Source organism: Pinus tabuliformis, chromosome X, assembly GCF_031772625.1.
Source record: "Pinus tabuliformis cultivar Carrire ecotype Pingquan chromosome X, CPIR1, whole genome shotgun sequence".
NCBI classification, from domain to species: domain Eukaryota; kingdom Viridiplantae; phylum Streptophyta; class Pinopsida; order Pinales; family Pinaceae; genus Pinus; species Pinus tabuliformis.
The window spans coordinates 672,497,337-672,523,430 of record NC_142308.1 but is presented as its reverse complement, the minus strand read 5'-3'; the positions used below and the strand labels follow the sequence as shown (position 1 = coordinate 672,523,430).

The 26,094-nt window shown below is 41.2% G+C and overlaps 1 protein-coding gene across 1 annotated transcript in view; it reads left to right on the top strand.

Moving 5' to 3' along the window:
* Positions 1-26,094, top strand: part of LOC149141768 (histone deacetylase 5-like) — a 415,110-nt gene that overhangs the window by 213,733 nt on the left and 175,283 nt on the right. The window contains exons 11-12 of the mRNA XM_089451330.1: positions 1,983-2,211; positions 2,333-2,397. Coding sequence (XP_089307456.1) covers positions 1,983-2,211; positions 2,333-2,397 — 294 coding nt within the window. The remainder of the gene's footprint in view (positions 1-1,982; positions 2,212-2,332; positions 2,398-26,094) is intronic.

Genomic DNA, 26,094 nt, shown 5'->3' with positions numbered 1-26,094 from the left:
GATCATATGGTTGGTTCCTTGCTGGTATGTGTTTGATTTAACAGTTCTATAAGTGAATGGAGGTGCATGGGCACCCTTTGGTTCTGAGATAGAAGCAAGTTGCACTGTTCTTGTTAGAGAAACCAAGGGTTGATTGCAGATTGAATTTTGTAGTGGAATGGTGAGATTGTAGCAAGGATAGAGATGTTGTCCTGACTTCTGAATACAGCAGTTATTTTTGGAGTTTTGTTCATGGAAAGCTAGCGCCAGTTCTTGTGGAAGTGTTGTGGCAATAATGGAGATTAAATGATGGATGACAAATAAGGTAAAATTGTGTGGAATGAAAGAAACCTTGACCATATTGTAATGTGAATAGCACTTGTATTTGTAACAAGTCTATGATATAATGTTTTGATTTGATGTATTGATCCTTGAAAGGTTTGAGCTTGTACTCACTGTTTCCTATCTGTGGAGTATGTTATTAGGATGTACCTATCTCTGTAACATGTAAATGGCATATTGTTGTAAAACTTAGATTGGTATGTATACCCATTTGTCATGTGTCCCTGATGATTTGTAGTACATAAACCTCAGCTATAGAGTTGTTGAACACTTGGAGTAAGGCCATGTGTTGGCTAGATACTCTATGGGTGGATCATGTTGGTTGTAGACTCTGGGAGGTGTTAGCAAATAGTGGGTGCATTTGTTGCATTGATAAGCTCTCAGAAATTGGTAATGGAATTGTTTGTACATTCAAGGGGAGTTCATCAAGAAGTTGGATGAACCATGTACGTGAAAGACATCCTATTAGATTGGCAGTTGCAACGATTATGTACCCATGTATTTTGGTCAATGTTTGTTCCTTTATATGGACTTTGATTGTTTGGCAATCCTTGCATGATTGAGGTATGAGGTGAAAGTGCCAGAATGAACCAAATATGGACTTTGTTGATCAGGAAGTTCTTTAATTAATGGTGGAGCAAATGTTGCAAAGGACTAGATGACGATGAAAACCTGACCTGACAAAGATTAAGACAAGTAGTCATTAAGGGGGAGTATTGGAATATTAACACCTACTTGTCTTTTGTGTGATAACATTTGTAGTTGTTATGATTATTGGTCATTAGTGGGTAGAGTTTTTCTCTACCTAAGAAGTTTTTATCCAAGTTTTTAGTAGGTTGTTAGATTTAGTTGGATTTGAGAGATTCTCTCCAACTAAGCACTTCCTAGTTTGGTGTGTGATTGAGATATTCCCTCAATTGGTTGTTTGTGTGATCAAGTTAGTCTGTCTTTCTTGTGGCAACTTTCCTGTATTTATGTGTAAAAATTATTTGATGTTAATAGATAGAGTGCTCAACACATTTTTTAGTAACAATGTCTACACTCCCATATCCTTACAAAAAGAGTTACACCATGGGGTGTATGAAGGAGGTTGGCATCGCTTCAGGTCAACTGCCCAACTGATCATACACATAACGTAAACTTAGTAGAACAGCCTGGTGAGGCCACAAAGTGAAATCTGGATGTTCTGTGACCAGAATTTGATGAGCCGAAACTTTGTTCCTTTTGTATTCACATCCTTTGATTCAACTTTATTTTTATAGTATTAAAGGCCAACAGATTTGATAAATTTTCTGTTCCGTTCATTTGTATTTCCAATTTTCTAGAAGTTCTCACACAAGCTACTACTGATTTTGCTATTATTATTTGCAGTATTTTGTGTACCTTTGATGGTTGACCTATTTTGGCCATTAGTGGACATTAACATAGTTTGTTTCTCTCAATAGAAAAATCACTTATTGATGGAAAGCATTTAAGAACCGTAGTGTTACCTAACCTTTGTATTCAGAACATTCATTTTGTCTTGATTACCGAATGTTATGTTTAGGCAATTTGGTCCTTACAGATAGTATCCTGAAATGAAATACATTTTTTATGTTGTGTTTTCTGGCTGCCTGGTTATCTATACTAGAAGCCTTACAATATGTGAAACTTTAATCTAGGTTCTCTCTCTTATCAGATTTGACGCAGGAACATTCTATCCAGGAGGAGATGATGGGTTCTATAACAAAATTGGAGAAGGGAAAGGAGCGGGATACAATATAAATGTTCCTTGGGAGCAAGGAAAATGTGGAGATGCAGATTACCTTGCTGTTTGGGACCATGTTTTGGTTCCTGTTGCAAAGAGTTATGATCCAGATATGGTTCTTATTTCTGGAGGGTTTGATGCAGGTTTTCTTTTGCCCTGATATAGTGCTCTTCTTTATTAGTTTTCCTTACTATACTTGATTTTTACATGCAGATTTTATCTTTCCCAGTGTTTTAATCCCTTTCGATTTTATGTTTTTTACAGCACTTGGTGACCCCTTGGGTGGATGCCGACTTACACCTTATGGGTATTCACTAATGACAAAGAAGGTTAGCAAATGATGTTAATATTTTGATTGTTGTTGATGCCATTTTGCTTGAAATAATATTTAACATTGAATCAGTCAAGATTCTTATACCTTGAGGTGTGTAGAGGATCCAATACTGAAATGAATAATTAGCTCCAAACATGATGAAGTGTTATGATATGGGATAAGAATACATCGTCCCCAACATCTATTCCCCAATAGCTATCACTTGTTATAGTAACTATTGGCTAGTAATAAAGTATTATTATATTATTATTAATAATTATTAGTGATACATTAATATATCTACCCTTTACTATGTATACTACAGCACAGCCCTTACTGAAAATGCTCTTTCCTTGAACAATAGCTGAAATGCCAGTAACATAACGTCATAGGAACCACATGGATTTCTGTTTGCTTGTAGGATATGATTTTCAACAGGTACGGAGTTTTCATTTGAATTTTTTTTGGGGTGATAGAGTTAGCATAGTCTAACGTATACATCATTATGTTTATTAGTATTAACCTAAGTTGCATGAAATGCCGAAACTTCTAGAAATTTCCAAGATGGGTATGGCTGGAAACTTCATATACATACATACATACATACATACATACATATATATATATATATATATATATATTACAAAAAAGTTAATAACACACTACCTTGCAAGAAAAGAAAGAATCAGAAAATAAATGACATTTTAGAGGTAAAATGAAGTCTATATTATGTCATGTCCCCATTTTTAGCCTTCTTCATAGTGCAGCCAGGGTGGATTTCCAAGGTAGGAGGTGGCCAGGTTAGTGGAGCAGGTTTATGTCATCAGGGGTTCCGATGGATTTTTGCGGAGTTTTTATGGGATTTGATGGCATTCGCTTGGCATATCCCACCATCCGCACAATTTGCCGTTCATTTTGTCGCATTTCGACAACTTTAAGAAATCAACATTATTATTGTCCATAACTTAATTAATCATGTTCGAGGTGGCACTCCGAGGAGATTAATCGGTGGAACACCTCAGTGTAATAGCTCGTTGGAACCGGAACGGGAAGATCTACAAGATTGGATGGTTAGATATGCGTTTTAGCGGCCTGAGGAGACATGGTGGCCAATTTACCCTTTTCCCTGCATTAAAAGAATATTTTAATTGAAATAAAAGAGGGAAAAGTGCCCCATGATTAAAATAATAATAAAATAGAAGGTTCTAGAGGAATACATCAAAATCTATAAAAGAGGAGGAGGAGACGATTGGAGGACATCTTGGATTGAGCATTATTTCTTGTATGAGAAGTTGAGAACCCGGTTCTCTACTCCATTGGTAGCCTCAGGATGAAAACCCTTAGGTGATTTAGAGAGACTGGGCGAACACCCATCTCTTCCCTTGGTGAATCCATTCAGGGTTCACAGGTTGTAGTGTATTGCTTTTCAATTAGTTTTGGGAAGCCCCTTGTGGCATTGTTATAAATCAACTATTTTGTTATTCCAGCGTGTAAAACCCCAGTTTATATATTATAATAACGCTGAGATGATTTCTGCTTATAGTGTTATGGAATTGCATGCATTTTATCTGTTATATTTTACATGGCAATCTTCTACTACTGCTCCCCTGGACTCGCTGGGAAATTGGCTTATTGATAGTGGTGCCTCAAGGCACTTCACTGGTTACAAAGAAGCTCTCTATAATTTGGTAGAGAAGGAAACCAACCTGGAAATTGTTCTTGGAGATAATTCAAAATATCCGTGAAAGGCGTAGGAAATGTCACTCTTCAATTGAATCAAGGAAATACAATCCATTTACAAGATGTATTATATGTACCTGATCTCAAAAAGAACCTGGTGTCCATTTCGGCAATGGAAGACAAAGGCTACAAGGTGGTCTTTAGCGATGGCAAGGTATGTGTATGGAAAAAGAACTGTAAAGATGCTTTTACTTTTGGGTTTCGGGTTGATTCATTATATCAGGTCGGAGGAACTCTGCTGGGTGTCATGTCTTGTGACACATCTCTTCAGTTCGAACTATGGCATCGGAGGTTTGCTCACCTTCATTATAAATCTCTACCTGATGTGAGGAAAATGATGAATGGGATGCCCAAATTCAGATTAGAGCAAAAGCGTGTATGTCCAGGATGTGTCGATGGAAAGCTCAAAAGGGGACCATTCCCCTCAAGCCAAAGCAAGACCTCCGATATATTGCAATTGGTTCACTCAGACATATCGGGTATGATGCCTGTGAACTCCTTGAGAGGATATTTATATTACCTCACTTTTACCGATGATTATTCTCACAAGACTTGGATATACTTCTTGAAAAAGAAGGATGAAGTGTTCTCCTAGTTTCGGCACTTCAAAGCCTTGATTGAGAATCAAACTGAAAAGAAGATTAAGACCTTAAGGACCGATAATGGGATTGAATATGAATCCAATGAGTTTCATGACTTTTGCAAAGAGGCTGGCATTAAGAGGGAGACTACTACACCATATACTCCTGAGCAGAATGGTGTGGTGGAAAGGAAGAATCATACAATTGTGGAAGCTGTCCGTGCTATGCTCCATGATCAAAGACTTCTGAAGTTTCTATGGGCCGAAGCTACAAATACCGCCGTATATGTACAAAACCGATGCCCTCATCAAGCATTGGGTTCCAAGACTCCCGAAGAAATGTTCACCGGTAAGAAACCTGACGTATCTCATTTTAGAATTTTTGGAAGCCCTGTATATTTTCATATGCCAAAAGAGAAAAGGAATAAATTGGGTGCATCTAGAAAGAAAGGAATCTTCGTGGGCTGTAACGAAAATACTAAGGGCTATAGAATCTATGTAGCTGGTTAAAGGGAAGTCGAGATTAGTCATGATGTCACCTTTGACAAAGATATGGCTCTTAGCAAAGTAGACAATCTTGCTACTTTAAGGGGATCTAAAGACGCTGACACTGGGGAATCAAAGGAAAAGGAAGATGAGACGATGCCCGATGTGGAAGAACCTATGGATCCTATTGATCCTCCTCCGCAAGAGCCTTCCTCTTCTAGGAAGAGGCCTTCATGGCTTAGGGGGACACTTGATGATGCTGAAGGACACATTGCACCCAGAGGAACCTTCCGTGAAAGTAAGAAGCCGAACAGGTATCAGGGATACCTAACCATCATGAGCACGATCATCCAAAATGAGCCTTCGTCATTCACAGATGTTGTCAAGCATCAAGTATGGAAGGATGCTATGACCAAGGAATATGAGTCCATTATGAAAAATGATGTTTGGGATGTGGTCCCCAGACCCCAGGACAAAGTAGTTGTCACTTCAAAATGGCTTTACAAGATAAAGCATATAGTTGATGGGAGTGCGGAAAAATATAAGGCTCGTTTTGTCGTTCGTGGCTTCTCCCAGAAGGAAAGTATAGACTATGACGAGATATTTGCACTTGTTGCTCGATATACCACCATCCGCTCGATCATAGCCCTTGCTGCTTCGCAAGGATGGAACCTACATCAGATGGATGTCAAGACTGCGTTCTTACATGGTTCGATCAAGGAGGAGGTCTATGTGGAGCAACCCGAAGGATTTGAGATTTATGATCGAGAATCTCATGTGTGCAGGTTGAAGAAGGCCCTCTATGGGCTAAAGCAAGCACCCCGAGCGTGGTATGAGAGGATCGATAGCTACTTGATGAAGCTGGGATTCACTAGGAGTGAAGCCGACCCTAACCTTTACTTTAAGGTTATAGATGACAAGCCTCTCATACTGGTGCTATATGTTGACAACCTCTTTCTAACAGGTGCAGACCCTCTCATTCACAAATGTAAGAGGGAGCTAGCTTCTGAGTTCGAGATGAAAGACCTAGAACTTATGCACTACTTCCTAGGATTGGAAGTTTGGTAGAAACCAGGGGAGATTTCCCTCTGTCAAGGAAAATATGTGGTGAAGATCTTGGAGAGATTCGGCATGGTGGAATGCAAGCCTGTAACAATCCCGATGGAGCTTGACTTCAAGAAGTTAAGCGGTAGTGTTGCAGGACCTGTTTTACGAAATGCTACCGAGTATCATCAACTCGTCGGAGCATTGATGTTCTTGGTGAACTCCTGTCCGGATATATGCTTCGCAGTCAACACATTGAGTCAACATATTGTTGAGCTTCACCACTCACATTGGATTGGTGCCAAGAATCTGTTGAGATATCTTCGTGGCACAGTCAATCATGGGTTGAGATACACTGCCGGAGATGTGAGACTACTTGGGTATACTGATGTTGAGTGGGCAGGCAATGTGGTGGACCGAAAGAGCACTTTCGGGTGCTATTTCTCTTTGGGATCTGCCTTGATATCTTGGATGAGCAGGAAGCAAAAGTTGGTGGCTTTGAGCACTGCCGAGGCAGAGTAGATTGCTTCTAGCATGGCTTCCTGCAAGCCAATCTGGTTGCGAAAGATCTTCAGTGAGCTATTTGGATTTACATTGTATACCACCGTGATCCTGTGTGACAACCATAGCGGGATCCGTTTATCAGAGAATCCCGTATTTCATGATCGCTCCAAGCATATCGATATCATGTACCACTATATTCGAGATATGGTGCAGCGGGGAGCAATAAGGCTCCAACATATCGGTACAAATGAACAGGTCGCCGACACTTTGAAAAAGGCCTTAGGAAAGGTCAAATTCCTGACTTTCCGAGAACGACTTGGTGTCATTCAGAGACCCTCTTATGAGGGTCGAGTATGATGTATTGAGCTCTGGGAGCTCCAGGGGGCGCGGGGTACTTCTTGGAGCGACATGTGACCACAGGGCGACTCACCATCCCCTGGTGGAGCACTATGTACAGGGTAAAAGGTTCAACCTTCCCCTGTGACACCTCGTGGCGACTGTGGAACAGGATGATTAGTTTTCCTGTGGGCTAGGATGATTCGTTCTCTGTGGCGACTATGGAACAGGATGATTAGTTCTCCTGTAGGCCAGGATGATTAGTTCTCCATGGCATCCACTGGACAAGATGATTCGTTCTCCTGTGGACAGGATGATTAGTTCTCCTGTCGAGGCATCCTACCCATGCAGTCTAGGACTCATGGGAAGTACCTCTCATCTGATCAATGAGCAAGGAAATGAGGATAGGGACCTTAGTAGTACTATCAATGGACGCATCTTTGTATCTACCGTACTCCCTATGCTAGGATGACCTCCATTGATATGGGATCAATGATACTGATTTGGATCAGTGAGAGTGGTGCACACTCTGAGACTGACTTCGGGTCAGTGGAGGATGGTATGATACATCTTTGATCATTTCTTTTTCTTCATGGTTAGAGCAGAGCAGAGTGGGGTCAAGCTGTGCAAGACAATGCATTTGATGGATGGATAGTAGCGATGGTAAGACGGATTGCAGTTGGAGTTCTCCCTAGTTGAGAGGGAGTGTTAAAATTGGCAGCTAGGGCCAAACTCCATGTGGGTCACCTTATTTATGGCTGCTGATATTTTTCCTAGATTCCTCTCGTCGAGAGGTGTAGGATTGATCTAAAGATCATCCAATTCCGATAAATATTTATAGAGATATGAATTTATTTTGATTATGGACAAATTGTCAAGGTCGGCCAACGAACTTATGTAGGCTCAGAAGCCCAACAGTCACGTCTATTCATCCTCAACGTTTGCATATAAATACAAGGTGCCTCCTCCTCATTTGGACAATTCATTCACTCATCTTCTCTCTCTCTCTCCTACGCATAAAAGGAGCCTCTCTCTCTCTCACACGTGTGGCTGAAAGGAAGACGTCCTAGGGCAAGGAAGATGCAAAAAGGACACTAGGGCAGCAGGTCATCTCATTGACCAGGGTTGACCAAGCGTTGACCATCTAGGGGTGCGGATTGGGTGTGGCTGCCTCTCCTAGGCAGGCCACAAATTTTGGCACGAAAGCCGAGGTGATCTGACCTCTGGTTTGTTTGGTGTTGACTGCCCTAGTTTAGGGCTGCAAGTTGACTTCAGAACTATACTTTTGGGGCTGTTCAATGGCTGTTTCTTCAGGCTGTTCAAGGACAAGTTGACTGGAAATCGACCAAGCATTTTAGAGGTCAGTTTCAACTAGTTTGACCAAGTTTGAAATTGCCGATCTAGGGTTTTTTGCTGCTGATATAAAATTACAGAATTCAGATTTTGTACTATTTCTCTCTGCTGAACTATTGAATATAAAAGAATATTTTATCAAAGGGTTTTCCCGCATTGGGGTTTGTCCCTGGCTAGCCACCACATCTTGTGTCTCTTGTCTTGGCTCGTTTTCTGTTGATCATTTAATGTCCTATCTGCACTTTACTTAATGTATATGTGATTGCTAATTTGTGACTAATAAGAAGAAAAATAAGTAAACTTCTCTAAGCATAGAACATACCATAATTTAACACAGATGGCTGTCATGTCTTCAAAGGATGTCTCGCTCCAATGCTTCCTTTGATTTGATACTTCTGCTCTTGAATTCTTGCTTGAAGTTGTACTTGAATCTTCTATTTGCACGCAAAATTTCCTCGACGAAACCAATTCCAAAACAAAAAAAAATACCCTTCAACTTACCTCTCCTTGTGAAACACATGTAAGTGCATAATAATGAATAAATACAAATACGAATTACAATGCGTACCTGAAGTGTGCTTGTCACTTTTGTTGTTGACTTGTTGCAACAGTGGACAAAGACTCCCACTCTTGATATAAGCCTGGACTCTATGCAAGACTACATCCAAAACTGACCTAAAGATATATACAATAAAAACTGATGATAGACCCTAGACTTGTGATGGACCAAGTTCTAAGTACAACAATAAAGAGCATTCTATCAACTATGAAAAGACAAGTAACATGAATAGCAAACTTGGTGTAGCATCAAGGATATGTAGCATCAAATGTGTTTTATCAAGAATAGGACATCCAAAATGTGGTATCAAAACTAACTGTGACATATAGAGACATAGAGATATAATCGAGACCCTATATATACTTACATTGTCCTGCAAAAACATATGTCAGAGATGATACTCATATTTCAAATGTAAACACTAATCATACATACCTTGCTTTAGGAGACTTACCCTTGACTGTTGATGTGTGGTGCTTACTGCAGTGATCCTTGAATGTATGCTTTTTCTTGCCTTCTAGGAGCTTGATATTGAATCTGTTGTATCTATGTAATTTCGGATCTTCAGGGTCTGAAATTTCGTCCTGTGGTAGCCCTCTGAGTCGTGTTTCCAACCCCACAGGTTTGATCAAGATTGGATTCTTCAAGAAAGAGTTATGCCCAATCTCCCACGATGACCTGATTATAGACTGGTTCATTAGAGTGAACTTGTACAAAGTGCTATGTGTCCCTGTTGTGACATTCGGCCCTGAAAACGCTACTTAACAAACTATAGTCCGTCCTCTTTCTGTGACTATTTACGAAATTTGAGTCCACTGCTCAGAGAGAAAGTTATTACGATTTTCCCAACGTCACCTGTTTGACATGAAATTTGGGAGCCTGCAAAACCCTAACTTTCGTAGATCATATCTCCGAAAATATAGTGAACCAAGATTTGAAATTCAATCATGAGGTTCATCACGATTTCAGCTCAAATGGGTTTTAATTTCAGCTTCTGAAGCTTCGCAAAAAAAAAGTTATAGGGAAAATGCCACGATGACCTGTTTGGAGACACAAAATCCCTATAAGAGGAGGATATGAGGGTTATTATTTATATGAATGTCTTGAGTTGAGAGGGTCCTCAACAAGTGAAAGTTGGAGGGATTTTAGGAGCAAAAAAAACATTGTTAATTATTGACTATTCAATGACCACAATCAATTATGAGTGTCATGCCACAACCCCATAGGGTTTTAGCCCACTAACTGGGGTTACTAACTTCAAACGCAAATACCTCTCAAATCGTGAAGAACTGGGAGGCGTACCATATATCAATGGAAACGTCACGACGAGTATAATCCATCGGGAAGATATAAATAATATGAGTTGTCAAGTCAAAATACCCTTGCAAGATCGAGGTAGCCCCTGGTGTTGGTTGGGTTGACATCAATGACAACCACTGATCAACAATCTCCCCCTTTGGCATTGATGGCAACACAAGTACTCCTCCCGCGATCATGACATCTCTTCCTACTACCTTCTCTCCCCCTTTGTCATCAATGGCAAAGGGTAACTCCCCTTGACAAACAACCATCTTGCAGACCTGTACAAACCTCCACTCCCCCTTTCTACTCGAGTAGATAAGAGAAAGAGTCTAATGAAAACTTGGGAGAATCCCAAGTTTTTGGCGTAGATACTCAAGTGCTTCACGAGGTAATGGTTTGGTAAAGATGTTAGCAATTTGTTCCTTTGTGCCAACATATTCAAGCTTGATATTCTTTTCGGTGACCTATACTCTAACGAAATGATATTTAATCGGAATGTGCTTCTTTTGGAATGCATCACAGGATTCTTGGAGATACTGATGGTAGTGGTGTTATCGCAAAAGATGGGAATAATCTCATCAAACTTGACTTGAAGATCTTGCAAAGTTTGCTTCATCCAAAGAACTTGTGTACAACAAGTTGTTGTCGTGATATATTCTGCTTCTGCTGTGGATAACGAGATTGAAGACTGCTTTTTACTTAACAATGAAACAAGACAACCACCTAGATAGAATGCGGCTCCACTGGTACTCTTTCGATCATTAACACTTCCTGCCCAATCTGCATCTGTATAAGCTTGGATAACTAGATCATTTCCTTTGGGATACCATAAACCATATTCCGCTGTGCCCTTAAGATATTGAAGAATTCTTTTGACGGCAATAATATGAGTTTTTTTGGTGTTGCTTGGAATCTTGCTACTTGTCTAACTGCCTGCATCACATTAGGCCAAGAGGCTGTCACATATAGGAGACTACCAATCATGGATCTATACAACCTTTGGTCCACATCCTTTGATGAATCTTCTAAGCTTAACTTGCAACCTGTTATCATGGGGGTAAGAACTGGCTTGCAATCTTCCATTTGGAATTTTTTGAGCATTTCCTTGATGTACTTGGTTTGATATATGAATATTCCTTTATCCTGCTGAGAAATCTGAAGCCCCAAAAAGTATGTCAGCTCGCCAAGCATAGACATTTCAAACTCACTTTGCATTTTTGTGGCAAAGTCTTTACTTAATCTGTCATCATTGCTTCCAAAGATTATATCATCCACATATACCTCGATAATCGTTAGGTTATCTTGATCCACTTTCACATAGAGATTGTTGTCAGCGCTTCCTTTCTTGAATCCTTGTTGATGTAGATACCTATCAAGACGAGCATACCAAGCCCTAGGAGCTTGCTTGAGACCATATAGTGCCTTCTTTAATCTGCAAACATAGTTTTCTTTGTCAGTGAGCATAAAACCTTCGGGTTGTTCTTCCAATTCACCATTTAGAAAGGCTGACTTAACATCCATTTGGTAGACCTTGATTTTTCTCGAGCATGCATATGCGAGAAACATCTTGATAGCTTCCATTCTGGGAACGGGAGCAAGTGTTACTTCAAAATCGATTCCTTCAACTTGTGTATATCCTTTGTAGACTAATCTTTCTTTATTCCTGGTAACTTGTCCGTCCTCATTCAATTTGTTTCTGAAGACCCATTTAGTTCCAATAACATTTTTATCCTTTGGTCATGGAACCAATTCCCAAGTGTTGTTCTTCTCAATTTGATCCAGTTCTTCATTCATAGCTGCTACCTAGTGTTCATTTTGACTAGCTTCCTCAAAATTTCTAGGCTCAAAAGTCGCTAAAAGGGCAAGATGGGCTTGTTGTGATGAACGAAGTTGTCGACTTCTTCTGGTTCCAATTCCTTCATTTATGTTGCCGATGATCTGATTTGACGGATGATTCTTTTGATACCATTCTTTTGAAACTTTTGGAGAAACTTCTTGTACATCCTGCTGATCATTTCTTATTTCTTCTTGGTTGACTGGTGTTTCCTTATTTGATTGGTCTTGTTCTGGAGCTTCTTCTTCATCCTTCACAGATTCTACCTCAAGCCCCTCAGATTTGCTTGAAGAGACGATCTCACAGTCTTCGTCAAAAGTAACATTTATACTTTCAACTATTTGTTTTTGCCTCAGATTGTAGCATCTATAAGCCTTTCTTTTGCGTGAATAACCAACAAAAATACCTTCGTCAACACGGGAATCGAACTTGCCCAATTTTTGGTCTTCTCTTTTGATGTAGCATTTACTTCCAAATATTTTGAAGTATTTGACGTTAGTTGGTCTTCCTTTCCATAGTTCGTATAGAGTCATGTTACAATTGTTCCTGACCAGGCCTCCGTTTATAATGGATATGGCAATATCAATTGCTTGAACCTAGAATTTATTGTCTAAGTTTGAGTCTTTTAACATGGTTCTGGCCATTTCCTGTACGGTTCAGTTTTTTCTTTCAGCTACTCCATTCTGCTGTGGTGTTCTGGTTGGCCGCTGTTGAGAATTGCCTTTTTATTCCATGTCCGTCACAGTATTGTTGAAATGCTTTGGACGTGAATTCTCCACCATTATTTGATCTTAGACATTTGATCTTCAAATCAATTTCATTTTCGACCAATTCCTTGTAGATTTTGAAACATTCAAATGCTTCAGACTTTTTGTTCATCAAACTGACGGCTGTCATTCTGGTGGAATCATCTGTCATTAACATAAAGTATAATTCACTGTCTAAACCTTTTGTTCTCATAGGACCACTTAGATTAGTATGTCTTAATTCCAATGAATGTGACGCAAAATGTTCCTTTTTCTTGAACTTGACTTTTGTTTGTTTGCCGTGCCGACAAGATTCACATATCGTATTGGTAGGTTTTGAGATTTTCGACATTTCTCTAACTGCTTCCTTTTTGCTGATCTTGACCAAATTGTCGAAATTTATATGTCCCATTCGTTTGTGCCATAACCAGCTCTCGTCTTCTTTTGCCAAGAAACACCCTTTAGGTGTCTCATCCAAAATATATATGTCGTTTGGAGCTTTGCTTGCTGTAGCCACAATTTTACCAAACTTGCCTTTCCTGATTTCACATTTCTTTGAGTTGAATAACATCGTGTGTCCTTGATCGCACATCTGTCCAACACTGAGCAAATTGTGATTCATATTTTCAACCAACAACACATCCTTTGCTAATGCATCCTTTCTTCCAAGAGTGACCGTACCTGCTCCTATGACATTTGAAGACCCATCATTTCCAAAAGACACTGTTCCATCCTTCTTTTCTTTCAAGGATATGAACTTATTTCTATCTCCAGTCATATGCGTTGAGCAACCACTGTCACTTAGCCCCGATACATTCTAGGTACTATACAAACAAAGCTGGACCAGAAAGTGAAGCTATTGACGGGAAAAGACTATAACCACAAGACTACATCCTAAAATGATATGTACTAAAGCACTTTGTTTTTTCCATACCATCATATATGCGGCCATTGCCAATTACTGAGCCAAAATCTAGCACAATTCTAATGGCTTTATACATTAGCCAGCATGGTCTAAGCATTATTTGATAGTGTCCCTATCACTTCAGTGCATTAATACTTGAGAACGAGAGCACACCTTTCAGTCTTCCTTTTCCATACTTATTCATTTTGATTTTGCGAGAATTTCTTTGAAGAGCTTCCAAGTCTGCAATCTTTGGCCAGGTGTCCAAAATTGTTACATTTGTAACATTCGACATCATCTCTCAAATGATCATATCTGTTGATATTCTACTGAGTTCTGGAATAAACATTTCTGAGAGATCTCTTGGAATTATATTCATTCCAAACATACCTCCATGATGTGACCCCCTACCCAATGAATCCCAAAGCCAGAACGACTGCAGCATACTCCTAACAGCTGATGGAACCAACTTGTACCACGTTTCAGGTCCCTGCGTGCAATCAATATATGGACTCCATTCATCATGAACCAGTTTGGTGTGTGTGACACAACACTGCGTCGACCATACCACACAGTGGGATCTGTCGTCCTGCCTCCTAAAAGTGCCCCCAATACTGCCTGGAGTCTAAATATCTGCCTATAAGAAAGGTCCACCAACCACTGTAGATGCTTCAGAGACACCACAGATCGTCTCACCAAAAGGGGATCATGTATCATCCTGAGTGTGGGATCAAGGGTGGTGCAAGTGCTACCTCTGTAGGAGGTCGGACTACCCCCAAGCCTGCATCCACCAACTCGCGTCCTGACCATATGCCACAATTGGAAAGCCTGTCTCGCAATGCACTATGTCTCGTACAAGTGTCTTAGATGAACCTCATGGGTCTTGTTGCTCGTGATGAGAGCATCAAAAGATGATATCCAAGTCCCCTGTGTCAGTGTGCAATGCTGGAGAGTGATAAATGGAAGCTCACAGTTGGCCGTGTAATCAAGTCTCTCTCTGAATCTGAGTGTGCCAAACCCAATGGTGTGCTTAATGCCCTCGTTAGGAGATCTCTCTGGCGGCAACACTCTGACAACTTGTTGTGCACCATCATGCTTTGCTGCACACAAGTATGTACCCCTACACTCCTCTCCATAGAACTGAACTCTGTGGCACAACTCCATGCCCCATTGGATACCAATGCTCAATGCCATGCCCCCATGTACCATAGGGAAGGCCATATGTGTCCATGCATGCACCATGCTGCTAGTAAACTCGCCACGAAGTGATCTACACCTCATCTGGCCTGGTAAACTAGAGCGACCTAACTCCACACCTGCTAGAGGGGATATCTTTGCTGTGTCGATCCTTGGTGACTCCTATTCCCAATACCCCATTGGGAGAACATCTTCTCCATACAATGCTCGGCTCGGTGGTCTACCCATGCCACCACCTCCCACCAGCAACTACTAGAGAATGTTAATCATCTTGCGACCCCATGCGCAACCAACATGGCAATAAAATCCATGGAGTCGGCTCACAAACCGCCTGTCCGCTAATGCCGATTGGAATTCCCCTAAGGAATGTATGTACTCAGTCACTGGGTTGACTACCTCATTAATGCCATAACCATCCGGCATGTCTGATATCGGATAGGGAGACCCACTTGGATCCCAATGCCAACTTGGGGCTCCAATGCTCTCGGTGTCTAAGAGCGCCCATTGAGCTTTACTCCATATTATGACCATCTCCATGAATCTAGTCCACTCCAGCGGGTAGCAACTCAAAATATCTCACCATCCAAACCCAAGAGAGGGATCGAATGCACGAACTCCCGCACATAGAACAACCCCGACATGCGGATTTTGTACCTTGTGCAACTCTGATTGTCTCACCCCGCTATCCATGTCAAGACATGAGATTTGACTAGGTAGCTTTGTCCCCCTCGCTCGAATGGGCAAAGGTGACCCAATAGTGTTACTAACCTAGTCATCCCCTCTGGTATGTCTAGACAACTCCGTCTCTCTCAATCCAATGCATAGAGGTGGGCTGATAACGTTGTAGATCCTGTTAGTGTGCCTCTGAAGCAAACTGTGCTGGAATCCCAATGTGTGGTCTCTATGCTGCTCCCCATCAATGGCTAGCACAAAGAACTTTATATTAGCCCAGAGTCAAACTTATATTAGACTTTGTATCCTTCTTGTAGTAGACCTTCTTATAATGCCAACACCTTGTGATCTTTGACCTCCCTCCTTCTTATAATGCCAACACCTTGTGATCTTCGACCTCCCTCTGTCAAACTTAGCTCTGATACCATGTTGGAAAATCAAGAAGATGGGGATTATTGTAGATTTTCCTTGACATGATAATTACTTGTGAACTTTGTTGGCTTCTTATGAAATTATTTGTATTCTCTTTCATTAAGCAATTATCAAAATTTAAACATGAAGATCACAACAGACAATAAACAAGTTATAGGCTCCATGCCAGGGCAAAACCCCACAATTTGGGGAAAACCCGAACAATCTCCTTATAGAATCAGATGAAAATGAGACCTCCAAGACCCAAAGACCAAAGTCAAGCCTCCCCTAAGCAACAAGTCAACCCTCCAAGATTCTCCTTCAATAGAGTCAAGGTCCACCCAAGTCAATCAAGGTCAAAGTGTCTTTCTTCTGCGTCTTGGGCTACAACTTTGGTCTTGGAACTTCGACCTATAATTTCGGTCTGTATTAACAACAAATGGTTAGTTTCTGTAGCATCAAATGTGTTCTAGCCATGCAAATTAGTGGGGAGGCTAGAATACATGAGATCTCCACAACCCATAAATCGTTTATGGAAATTTCATCTTGAAATGATTTAATTAGATTATTAACCAATTTTTTAATGTTTCTTAAGTCTCAACTTAGGAAGATTGGTTAATTAATCAGATTAATTAAGTCAAGGTGAGAATTTTCTAGAAACTCACAAGGATCGATTCAGAGATGATTTGAGCCATCGATTAAGATTTAATCTTGGTTGTTGGAGTCCCAACAGGAAAATATAAGAAGCGATCGATGTGGTGATGGAGAACACACCAGAGTCACTTGGAGAATTTGATTTTCCGGAGTAGCAACGATCAGTTGCTGGGGAGTTCGAGCTTCAGTGAGGAAGCAGAGATAGTGTGGGGCAGAGATAGTGATCTGGAAGAAGTTTTCCAGATCCGGAGAAGCAACATCAAGGAGGTCAAGTTATTCCCAGTGAGGTAGCACAAAGTACTGCGCAGTTGCTACAGAAAAGCAATTCGATTTGGCTGGAGGAAAAATCGAATCATCTTCCAAAGGCTAGGAAAGTCTTCTAGAGGGTCAGAGAATCAATCTCCTCAACAGAGACAGGGAAATCGACTTCATCAGAGGCAGTTCTGGGCTTAGATGTCCAAGGTTCTGTGCAAGCACTGTGCAGAGGCTGACGCAGAGGGTCCAAGAGGATGAGTTTTCTGAAGGGAAGTTGTGTCGGGGATGCTTGTGGAAGAAGGAAAATTCCCTTAAATAATTTTTCCAAATTTTCTTGCTGTTTGACTTGCTAGTTGTGCATCCATAGATTGTACTCAGCATTTCATTATTGCATAATAATAAAACCCTCACTACTTCATCGATTTTCCCAAGTTGGGTTTTTTCCAAGGACTTTGTCCAAAAATAAGGGTGTCGTTTTTATTTTGTATGTGTTAGTATTTTCTCAGTTTCCAGCGCTATTTATTTTCGTAGCTTTATTTGTGAAGGTTGCAGTGTAATTAATTTGGTATTTGCCATAGCAAATAAATTGTTAAATTAATAAACAATTAGAAGAACTAATTCCAGTTGCTACAATAGGATTTCAGTTTTGGAATTTTCACATGGTATTAGAGCATGAGTGATTAGCTGGAAAAATCAGAAGCAAAGAAAAAAATTTCGCTGCTCATAGGGAGTAGCAGGACGAAATTCTTAGAGGCAACGTAGTGCTCAGATAGGCAGGTCGAATGGCTGGGGCAGGAATTCAATTTTCAGTTGCAGGGTTGTAGAAAAGTCGAGTTGCCCAGGTTAGTGATTCCAACAACTAGAGGGAGCAGCAACAACTCGGATTTTCACTAAGTAGATTCCTTGGTTGGATGTAGAGGGTTTTGCAATAGCAGAATCAATGTTGGGTGGAAAGGTAAAAGCACACACAACAGAGGGGAAATTTCTCTCAGGGAACTTATAGTCTCGGAAGTTCGATTTTTTCTAGCAGCAAATTGGCAGTAGCTGAGTGTAGATTCTCTCACTCCAGAAAGGAGTGCGTGTAGCAGAACCAACATCCAAGCAGAGGGAAAGAGGGAGTTTTCGACTTGATTCAGAGATGGCCACAACAGGGCTTTTAGGGATTAGGATAGGTTGGATGGAGCTTCCAACTATGTCATCTGGAAGTCTAGGATGTCCTTCCTTCTAGATGAATATGGCCTAAAAGCCTACATAGATAATGTGGTGGCAGTTCCCCAAGATGCAGATCAGCGGAAAGAATACAGGAAGGAGATGGCACAAGCGAAGAGGATGATTTTGTATGGAGTCCGAGATCAAATATCTGGCAAGAATACTCCCAGGGAAATGTGGGTAGCTCTCTCCACGCTATACCAGGGTACTTCCGAGCAACGAAAGATCTTCATGTAAGAAAAGCTGAGATGCATTAGGATGCAGAAGGGGGAAGGCATAGATCCCTTTCTCACCAGGATTCAGGAGGTCCGAGACCAGCTTGCAGCTGTTAGGGCAGTGCCTCAACCATCAGAGCTAGTGAGGTTGGCACTAAACAATGTCTTTGAGGATTGGAAAGTCTTTGTCCAAAGTATATTGGGCAGAGACACACTAATAGGATGGGACATAATGTGGGTTGACTTACAACAGGAGGAGTTGAGGTGAGCTCTTCTAAAGAGCTCCATCAGTGGCAGCAGTAGCAGTGGATCGAAGGGTGTGAAGGAGGAGGTGAATGTGGCCCTCGCATCAAAGGGTCCCAATCAGGGGCAATGGGGGCAGGAGAAGAAGGACCTATCTAAGGTCAAGTACTTTAGGTGTGGCGAGTTTGGCCACTATAGTACCCAGTGTCCTCTCGGAAAGAAAGACAAGCAAGAGAAGCAGGACGAGGCGACAACACATGCAGAGATAGATAGGATTTCCTCGAGACTGGAGGAAGGCTTTGCGATGATGGCAACCATACTTCCAGGAGTGAGGTGGGGTGACTTGGAGTTGTAGCCCCAGAGAGCTACAAAATTTGGGCATGGTCCTTGAGGATTTCACCTCATGGATCATTACCTGGCTATGGGGGGCCTACAGTATTCAATAGCAAGATGGATCAGTGGCAGTTGATGCAGTCAGTACCAGATTGGCAGTTGCAGACTAGTAGTAGTCAGATGCTGACGAGTGCAGTGTAGTGTTGACAACAAAGTAGGTGGCTCAGTGCAGAGTTTGCAGCAACGCAGATTCTTTAGTGACAGTGTAGAGGCTAGTAGCAGTTAGGACTCAAGAGATAGATGCATCATATTGAACACAAATGATTCAATATTTTGGATGCTTCTCAGTTGCAGTAGTTGCAGTTGTAGCAACAACTAATGAGAGGGAGTTGTAGTGCAGATGCAAAGTTGGCAACAATATAGCAGTGTCAGCAGCAACACAGATGCAACATTAGAGTTGCGCAGTAGTTGGAGGATTTGATTTTCTAGAGTAGCAATTGTCAGTTGCTAGAGAATTTGAATTTCAGTGAGGAAGCAAAGAACGTGTGGGGCATAGAGAATGATCCGAAGGAAGTTTTCCAGATTCGGAGAGGGAGAGACAAGGAGGCCAAGTTATTCCCAGTGAAGCAGCGTAGAGGACTCTACGCAATTGCTTCATAAAAGCAATTTGATTTGTCTGGAGGAAAAATCGATTCAACTTCCAGAGGCTAGGAAAGTCTTCCAGAGGTTCAGAGAATCAATTTCCTCAACAAAGACAAGAATAATGACTTCATCAGAGGCAGTTCCAGGCTTAGACGTCCAAGGGTCTATGCGAAGGGTCCAAAAGGACGAGTTTTCTGAAGGGAGGTTGTGTTGGGGATGCTTGTGGAAGAAGGGAAATTCCCTTAAATAGTTTTGGCCATATTTTCTTGCTGTTTGACTTGTTAGTTGGGCATCCATAGATTGAACTCAAAATTTCACTCCTGCATAATAATAAAAACCCACTTTGACGTACCAGTTTTCCCAAGTTGGGTTTTTCCGGGTACTTTTGTCTAAAAATAACATGTCATTTTTATTTTGTGTGTGCTAGTATTTTCTTTGTTTCCAACGCTTTTTACTTCTGCAATTTTATTTGTGAAGTTTCCAGTGTGATTAATTTGGTTTTTGTTGTAGCAGATAAATTGTAAAGTTAATTAACAAATAGAAGAATTGTTGAAATTTGATGACTAAAAAAGTTTCCAACAATCCCAACCCGGTTTTAATTTCACCTTATCACTCCCATTCAGTTAAATGCCCTTTCGCATTAACAAACATTCAACATATAGAATTTTGGAAATGAAATCTTTAGATTAAAACACATGGGACTATCAACACATGCTGAAAATGAATATGGACATAACCAAACCTAAACACACAAAAAAATACACGCAGTTTTTTGGTCAACTTAGACCCAGGCAAAACCCCTTCAATCTTCTCCGGGGAAAACCAGTTAGAGAGCTCTTCAAATTTATTTATCTTTCAAGTTCAGGAAAAATACATTTGCAGACAAAACAAAATAGCAAAATACAACTTATCTCTTCAGCCCAAAACTCCTTGAAAACCATGCCAAGCTTAGAAAGCTCAAAAATGAAAATGTTAATTTTGATTAAGTGAAGCTTTCAAGCCTTTGAGGAATTATTGTTGCTTTGTAGAACATGTAAACCATAAATATGCCTCAACGTTGGTGAGTGAGCAAGATCTATTTGAAGTTTTCCAGGCATGACCAACTCATTGGATGTTTGAAATGAAGTGCTTGAGTTTCTTTTATGCTTAGGGTTAGATCCAAAGATGGGTGCTATGAAACCATTCCCAACCCTAGCTATGCTAGTTCCAAATGATTCGTGATGAAAATTTACTAGCAATGACAAGATCTAACCTATATGATATAACAATAAAGCTATTAGATCTAAACAACCTAGACCTAAATATCAAAGCAAGTAAAATCCGAAGTTGTGAAAACAAAAAAAGAAAAGAAGAAAAATAATGAAAAGATGAAATTTTTGTGGTTTCTGGTTGAAGATGACGATGACCAGTGCCTTAAGAGGGCTATGGAGTCACTATGCAAATTCCAAGTGGAACTTAGGGTTTAGAATGAGGCAATGTTGATGGCACTTGGAGGATTGCCTCTCAAGCATTGTCTAAGGCTACTAGGTTCTTTTTGTTGGAAAAAGTAACTATGTTCGGTCTAAAATAATGTACTTGTCAAAAGAATAAAGAAAATAATTTTTATTATTGTAACAATGACTTATTAAAGCATTGGTTTCATGCTTGCGTTATCATTATATTAGTCAAAGTCCTCATTGTGGACTCCTAGGATTAATATTGAGTTTATAGAGTCATTGTAGATTCGAAGAGACCCTTCTTGGGCTTTTAGATCATGTAAGAAGGTTTTGTATCAAGAAAAATATGAATCATGTATCCTCGCCATTATGTTGGCCTAAAGAAGATCAAGTCGGCCTAAATACCCCCATTTGACCCACAAGAAGGCTATATATAGAAGGAAGTCGAAGTCATTTGAAGAACTCACTCTCTCAAGCAATTCGATATCTTTTGGGAAGTGCTGGGATGCAAAGTTTGCTATTGGAAGGAGGAAAGAAGTGCGAGTTTGGGGGAGTGTCTAGAGAATAGGAAAATCAAACTTTTGGTGCTTCTCTCTCTCCGTTTTAGGGTCTAGTTTAGGAGATCGAAGTCTCCTAGGGTTTTGCTGCCGCCGAAAGCTGCATGTTGCTGGGATTTGCTGCATAGTCGAAGTTGCTGGAAAGGGTCGAAGATCTTGGAGGCTGACATGGTGTGGAGGGAAAGTCTGGTCTTGGTCTAGGGTGAAGAGTCTCAAAGAATACTATTGAAAGGAAGAATTACTTTGATTGGGTTTTCCCCTCGAGGGGGGTTTTGCCCTGGCATGTGCCTATATCTTGTGTCTCTTGTTTTGTGATCTTCATGTATGTATAATTTCTTGATGAAAGATAAGATAATAAAGAAGTAAAAGAAGCCAACACACTCACAAGTAATTATCAAGATCGGAGAATCAAACCCTAATATAATATCTTTGATTTTCCAACATGGTATCAGAGCTAAGGTTAAGAGAAGTTGAAGATTTCGAAGATCACTTTGTTGGCATGGATTCTCCCTGTATTGTGAACTACATAAGATTGGGTTTCAACTCTGTTGGAAGATGGATCAAGAAGATCATCGACTACCTATTCAACAAAGTCAAGAGTCATGGATTCTTGGCTGCCCTTACAGGTTCTCGTATTGATGATAATGCATTGGTCATTGATAGTGGAGCATCGAGACATATGACAGGTGAAAGTAGGCAACTACATACATTATCAAAGGAGTCATCCTCCTGTGCAATGGAATTGGGTGACAACAAAAGCGATACTGTTAGAGGCCTGGGTCTACATCTTTAAAGGTGGACAATGGATCGAAGCTGCATCTCAACAACATTCATTAATTTCCAGGTTTGAAAAAGAATTTACTTTCTATTTCTTGTTTAGAAGATAAAGGGGAAAGGATTGCTTTTGTTGATGGAAAAGTATTGGTTTGGGGAAAGAACTCTAGTATTGACAAAGCTAGGGTTATTGGAGTTCCTACAGGAAATCTTTACCGAGTTGTCAATCCATCTCCTCAAGATCTTGTCCATATGGAAATTGTGATTTTTTTTAATCTACACATCAGAAATCCTACTGCAATCACTAGTTTATCATCTCCTACTTGTTTTTACATTCAACAAGTTATTTAATTATATAAATAATGATGGAAAACATTATTGCAGACTACACTGACATACATATCATAAACTGAAATAGATATGAGACAAACACACAAGGGACATCGTTATTTTTGGACAAACATCCCCAGAAAAAACCAATGCGGGAAAACCGGTGCAACAGCTCTAAGGGTTTTCTATTATTAAGCAGTAGTTTTGAATACAACTTTGGATTCCCTCTCGGTTATCCAGTTACAGAGATAAAATATACTGGCAAAAACTTGAGTGAGATCACCTCACTTCACCCGACAAAATCCCCCCCATCCGACAACTGGACTGACTATCCTTGGCTACAAATGTGCTGTCCCTTTGTAGTAGCTGTGTGGGCATGTGTGGAGCACTCTGAGACTCTGCGTCAGCTCTGTGCTGCCTCCTGGAGCTCTGACGTCAGCTTTCTCGGCTGATCCTGCTGCTCCCTGGTTGAATTCAGACTTCTGTAGGAGGGCAACTCTTCCCCTGCGTTGGCACTGTGTCAAGCAATGCGTGGGCCTTCCTGGCCCAGCGCCAGCCTCCTGGTCTGCGCTGCCTCCTCTGGCTTGTCTCTGCTTCTCTCTGCTGAGTATTCAGGGTTCCGAGAAGATCCCCCAACCCCAACTATCCCTGCCCCTCTACTACAACTCAGATCACCTATTCGACTTTCTAAGCAAACCTCGCCTCAAAAAAATCGAACTGATTGATCAATATAATGTATCTCCAACTGACCCTCAAGCCTCCTCTTATACTTTTCTTGTTGATGAATTAACGATCAAGATTAAGTCCCTAATCAACGACTAAGATTAAAACAAGCTTGATCTTCGTCACTTAGGAGTTTCTTACCCATATTCTTATTAATACCCATTAATATTTTTATTTTCCATGTTTAGACTTATGAACCCATTAAAAATATTAATTATTTTAATAACTCATCATTTGGGTGGAATTTCACCAAACGATTTCTTGGTCTTGGAGATCTTATGTGTTCTAGCCCCTCCACAAAATTTCGGAGCTAGAGAACATCTGATGCTAGCCAAAATCAACACTACCTCTTAGCGAGAAATGTGCTCTAGCAATACTTCCCAACAGAAGCATTACACTGATCCACTGCATCGGTCCTCTGTGTTGCTGGTGCTTGGCATGTTTCCCTTCATCCACTGCTGTAACCTGTACTGCTGCCCATGACACTGCCACTGTCACTGCTACATCTGTATTGAAACTCCCTCTCAAAATGCCGCATCATGCCGCCCATAGCACTACCACTGCTAATTGCTGCACTGCAACTTAGTTGCTGAGAAGTAAGCAACTAAAACCTCACCCAAATACTGACATGCTAGTTAGTATGGATGCCTCGTGATGCTGAAGTTACCTCTGCTGCTAATATATGCTGACACTCTGATGCTACTGCGCTGCTGCAATCTGCTATGTGCCTCTCACACTACTGCAACCTCCACTGCGCTGCTTCAAACATTGGCACTCTAGCTCTGCCACTGTTGCTCCATGACACCTCGCACCAACCGACACCTGTCATTTTGCTACTGTCGTTAAGGGCTCTCGTAGCCGTATGTGATCTAAGAGTTTGGGCACGTCAAGGGTCCTGCCCCTTACATGTAGTCCTCTCGACTACAACTGCATGTCGCCCTACCTCTTCTCCAGAGGTGCATGAGCACTCTGGCACAATCATCATCCTCACCTTCCCTGTCAGCTTTTGTTGGATCAACCTTCGAGTCAGAAGCCTCTTCCTTGCCCTTCTTCTGGGGGCACTTAATGGTGAAATGCCCTAGTTCCCCACACTTGAAGCATATGATCTTGGATATATCCTTTTTTCTTCCTCTTCTGCTGCCCTTGCTGTCTCGATGATGCTAGAGCTGCATCCTCCTCCGCCTCCTTCTTGACCCGGGCTCCACTGTCGCTACTCCCTGCCTTGGTCAACCTCCTAATATCTTTCTGTTGAAGAGTTGCCCACATCTACTCCGAATTGGGGAGAGAAGCTCTGCCCAAGATACTTTGGACAAATGTCTCCCAGTCTTCGGTGATTGCATTCAGGGAAGTCCCGACCATGAACTCAGGATCTGGTGTAGACCCCATGGAAGTCAGCTGGTCTCGAATCCCTTGCAACTTAAGGAGGAAAGGATCGATCTCCTCTCCCTTCTGCATCTGGTATTGTCTCAGTTGATCTCTAATAGCATCTTCCGGTTAATGGAAGTCCCCTGGTATAAGGTGGTCAACACCTCCCACATCTCGCTTGTTGTTTCCTTATCAGCAATGTGTGGGACCACAAGATCTTTGACCCCATTTAGAATCATGCACTTAGCTTGTGCCTAGGCCTTCTTGTACTTCTTCAGCGGATCATCGTCGACCGAAACAACAACTTCCTTCAAGGCATAATCCTTGATGCGATGTTTGTCCAGGATTGCCAGGATCCTAGCCTTCTAGATGACAAAGTTGGATGCTCCGTCCAATCTGTCTTGATCCCTCAGTGCATTGACTGCCATCTCTGCTCAAACAAATATAGGACTGGTTCTCTTCTCCCTCTCCTGCTATTTTCCAGCAAGACTTGGATCTGGATTTCTTTGGCGCTAGAAATCCTCTAAGGAACAAGCTCCTCTTAGACTCCCTTTGAGTCCTGATTTCCTTCACGGAAATCCTCTGCCAAATTTGAATCACCCCTCTCCAATCCTCCTTTGCTGTTGTGACTCCCTCTACCTCGGTGTTGTCTCCAGAGACACTGTTCTGCACAACCAGCAACAACGTCCCACTAGCTCCTCAGATTGAATCTGCATTGCTCCGCCAATCCCAACAACTAATTGATTTGAGCCTCTCAGTCTCTGTGCTGGCCTAGAGAGCTGGCGTAGTCATTGTGTGAGCTCCCCTTGGGTATTGCGTCAACCTCTATAGGCTCGAAATGCTGATGCAGGCACTGCGTTCTGCGTCACTTCTCTGGCTCTGCGTCACTCCTTCAGCTGCTCCTCTGCCTCTAAAATAATGTTGTCACTCGGGACAGTTGCTTCTCTGTAGCAAATTCATTGGATCTCCCGACTGATGTCTTCAGTGTCTTATGATCTGCAATGCCCTGATACCATGTGAAAATTTCTGAATCTACACATCAGAAATCCTACTTGAATCATTGGTTTATCATCTCCTACTTGTTTTTACATTCAACAAGTTATTTAATTATTTAAACAATGATGAAAAACACTACTGCAGACTACACTAACATATAGATCATAAATTGAAATAGATATGAGACAAACACACAAGGGACGCCATTATTTTTGGACAAACGTCCTTGGAAAAAACCAATGCGGGAAAACCGGTGCAGTGACTCTGAGGGTTTTTTATTATTAAGTAGTAGTTCTAAATACAACTTTGGATG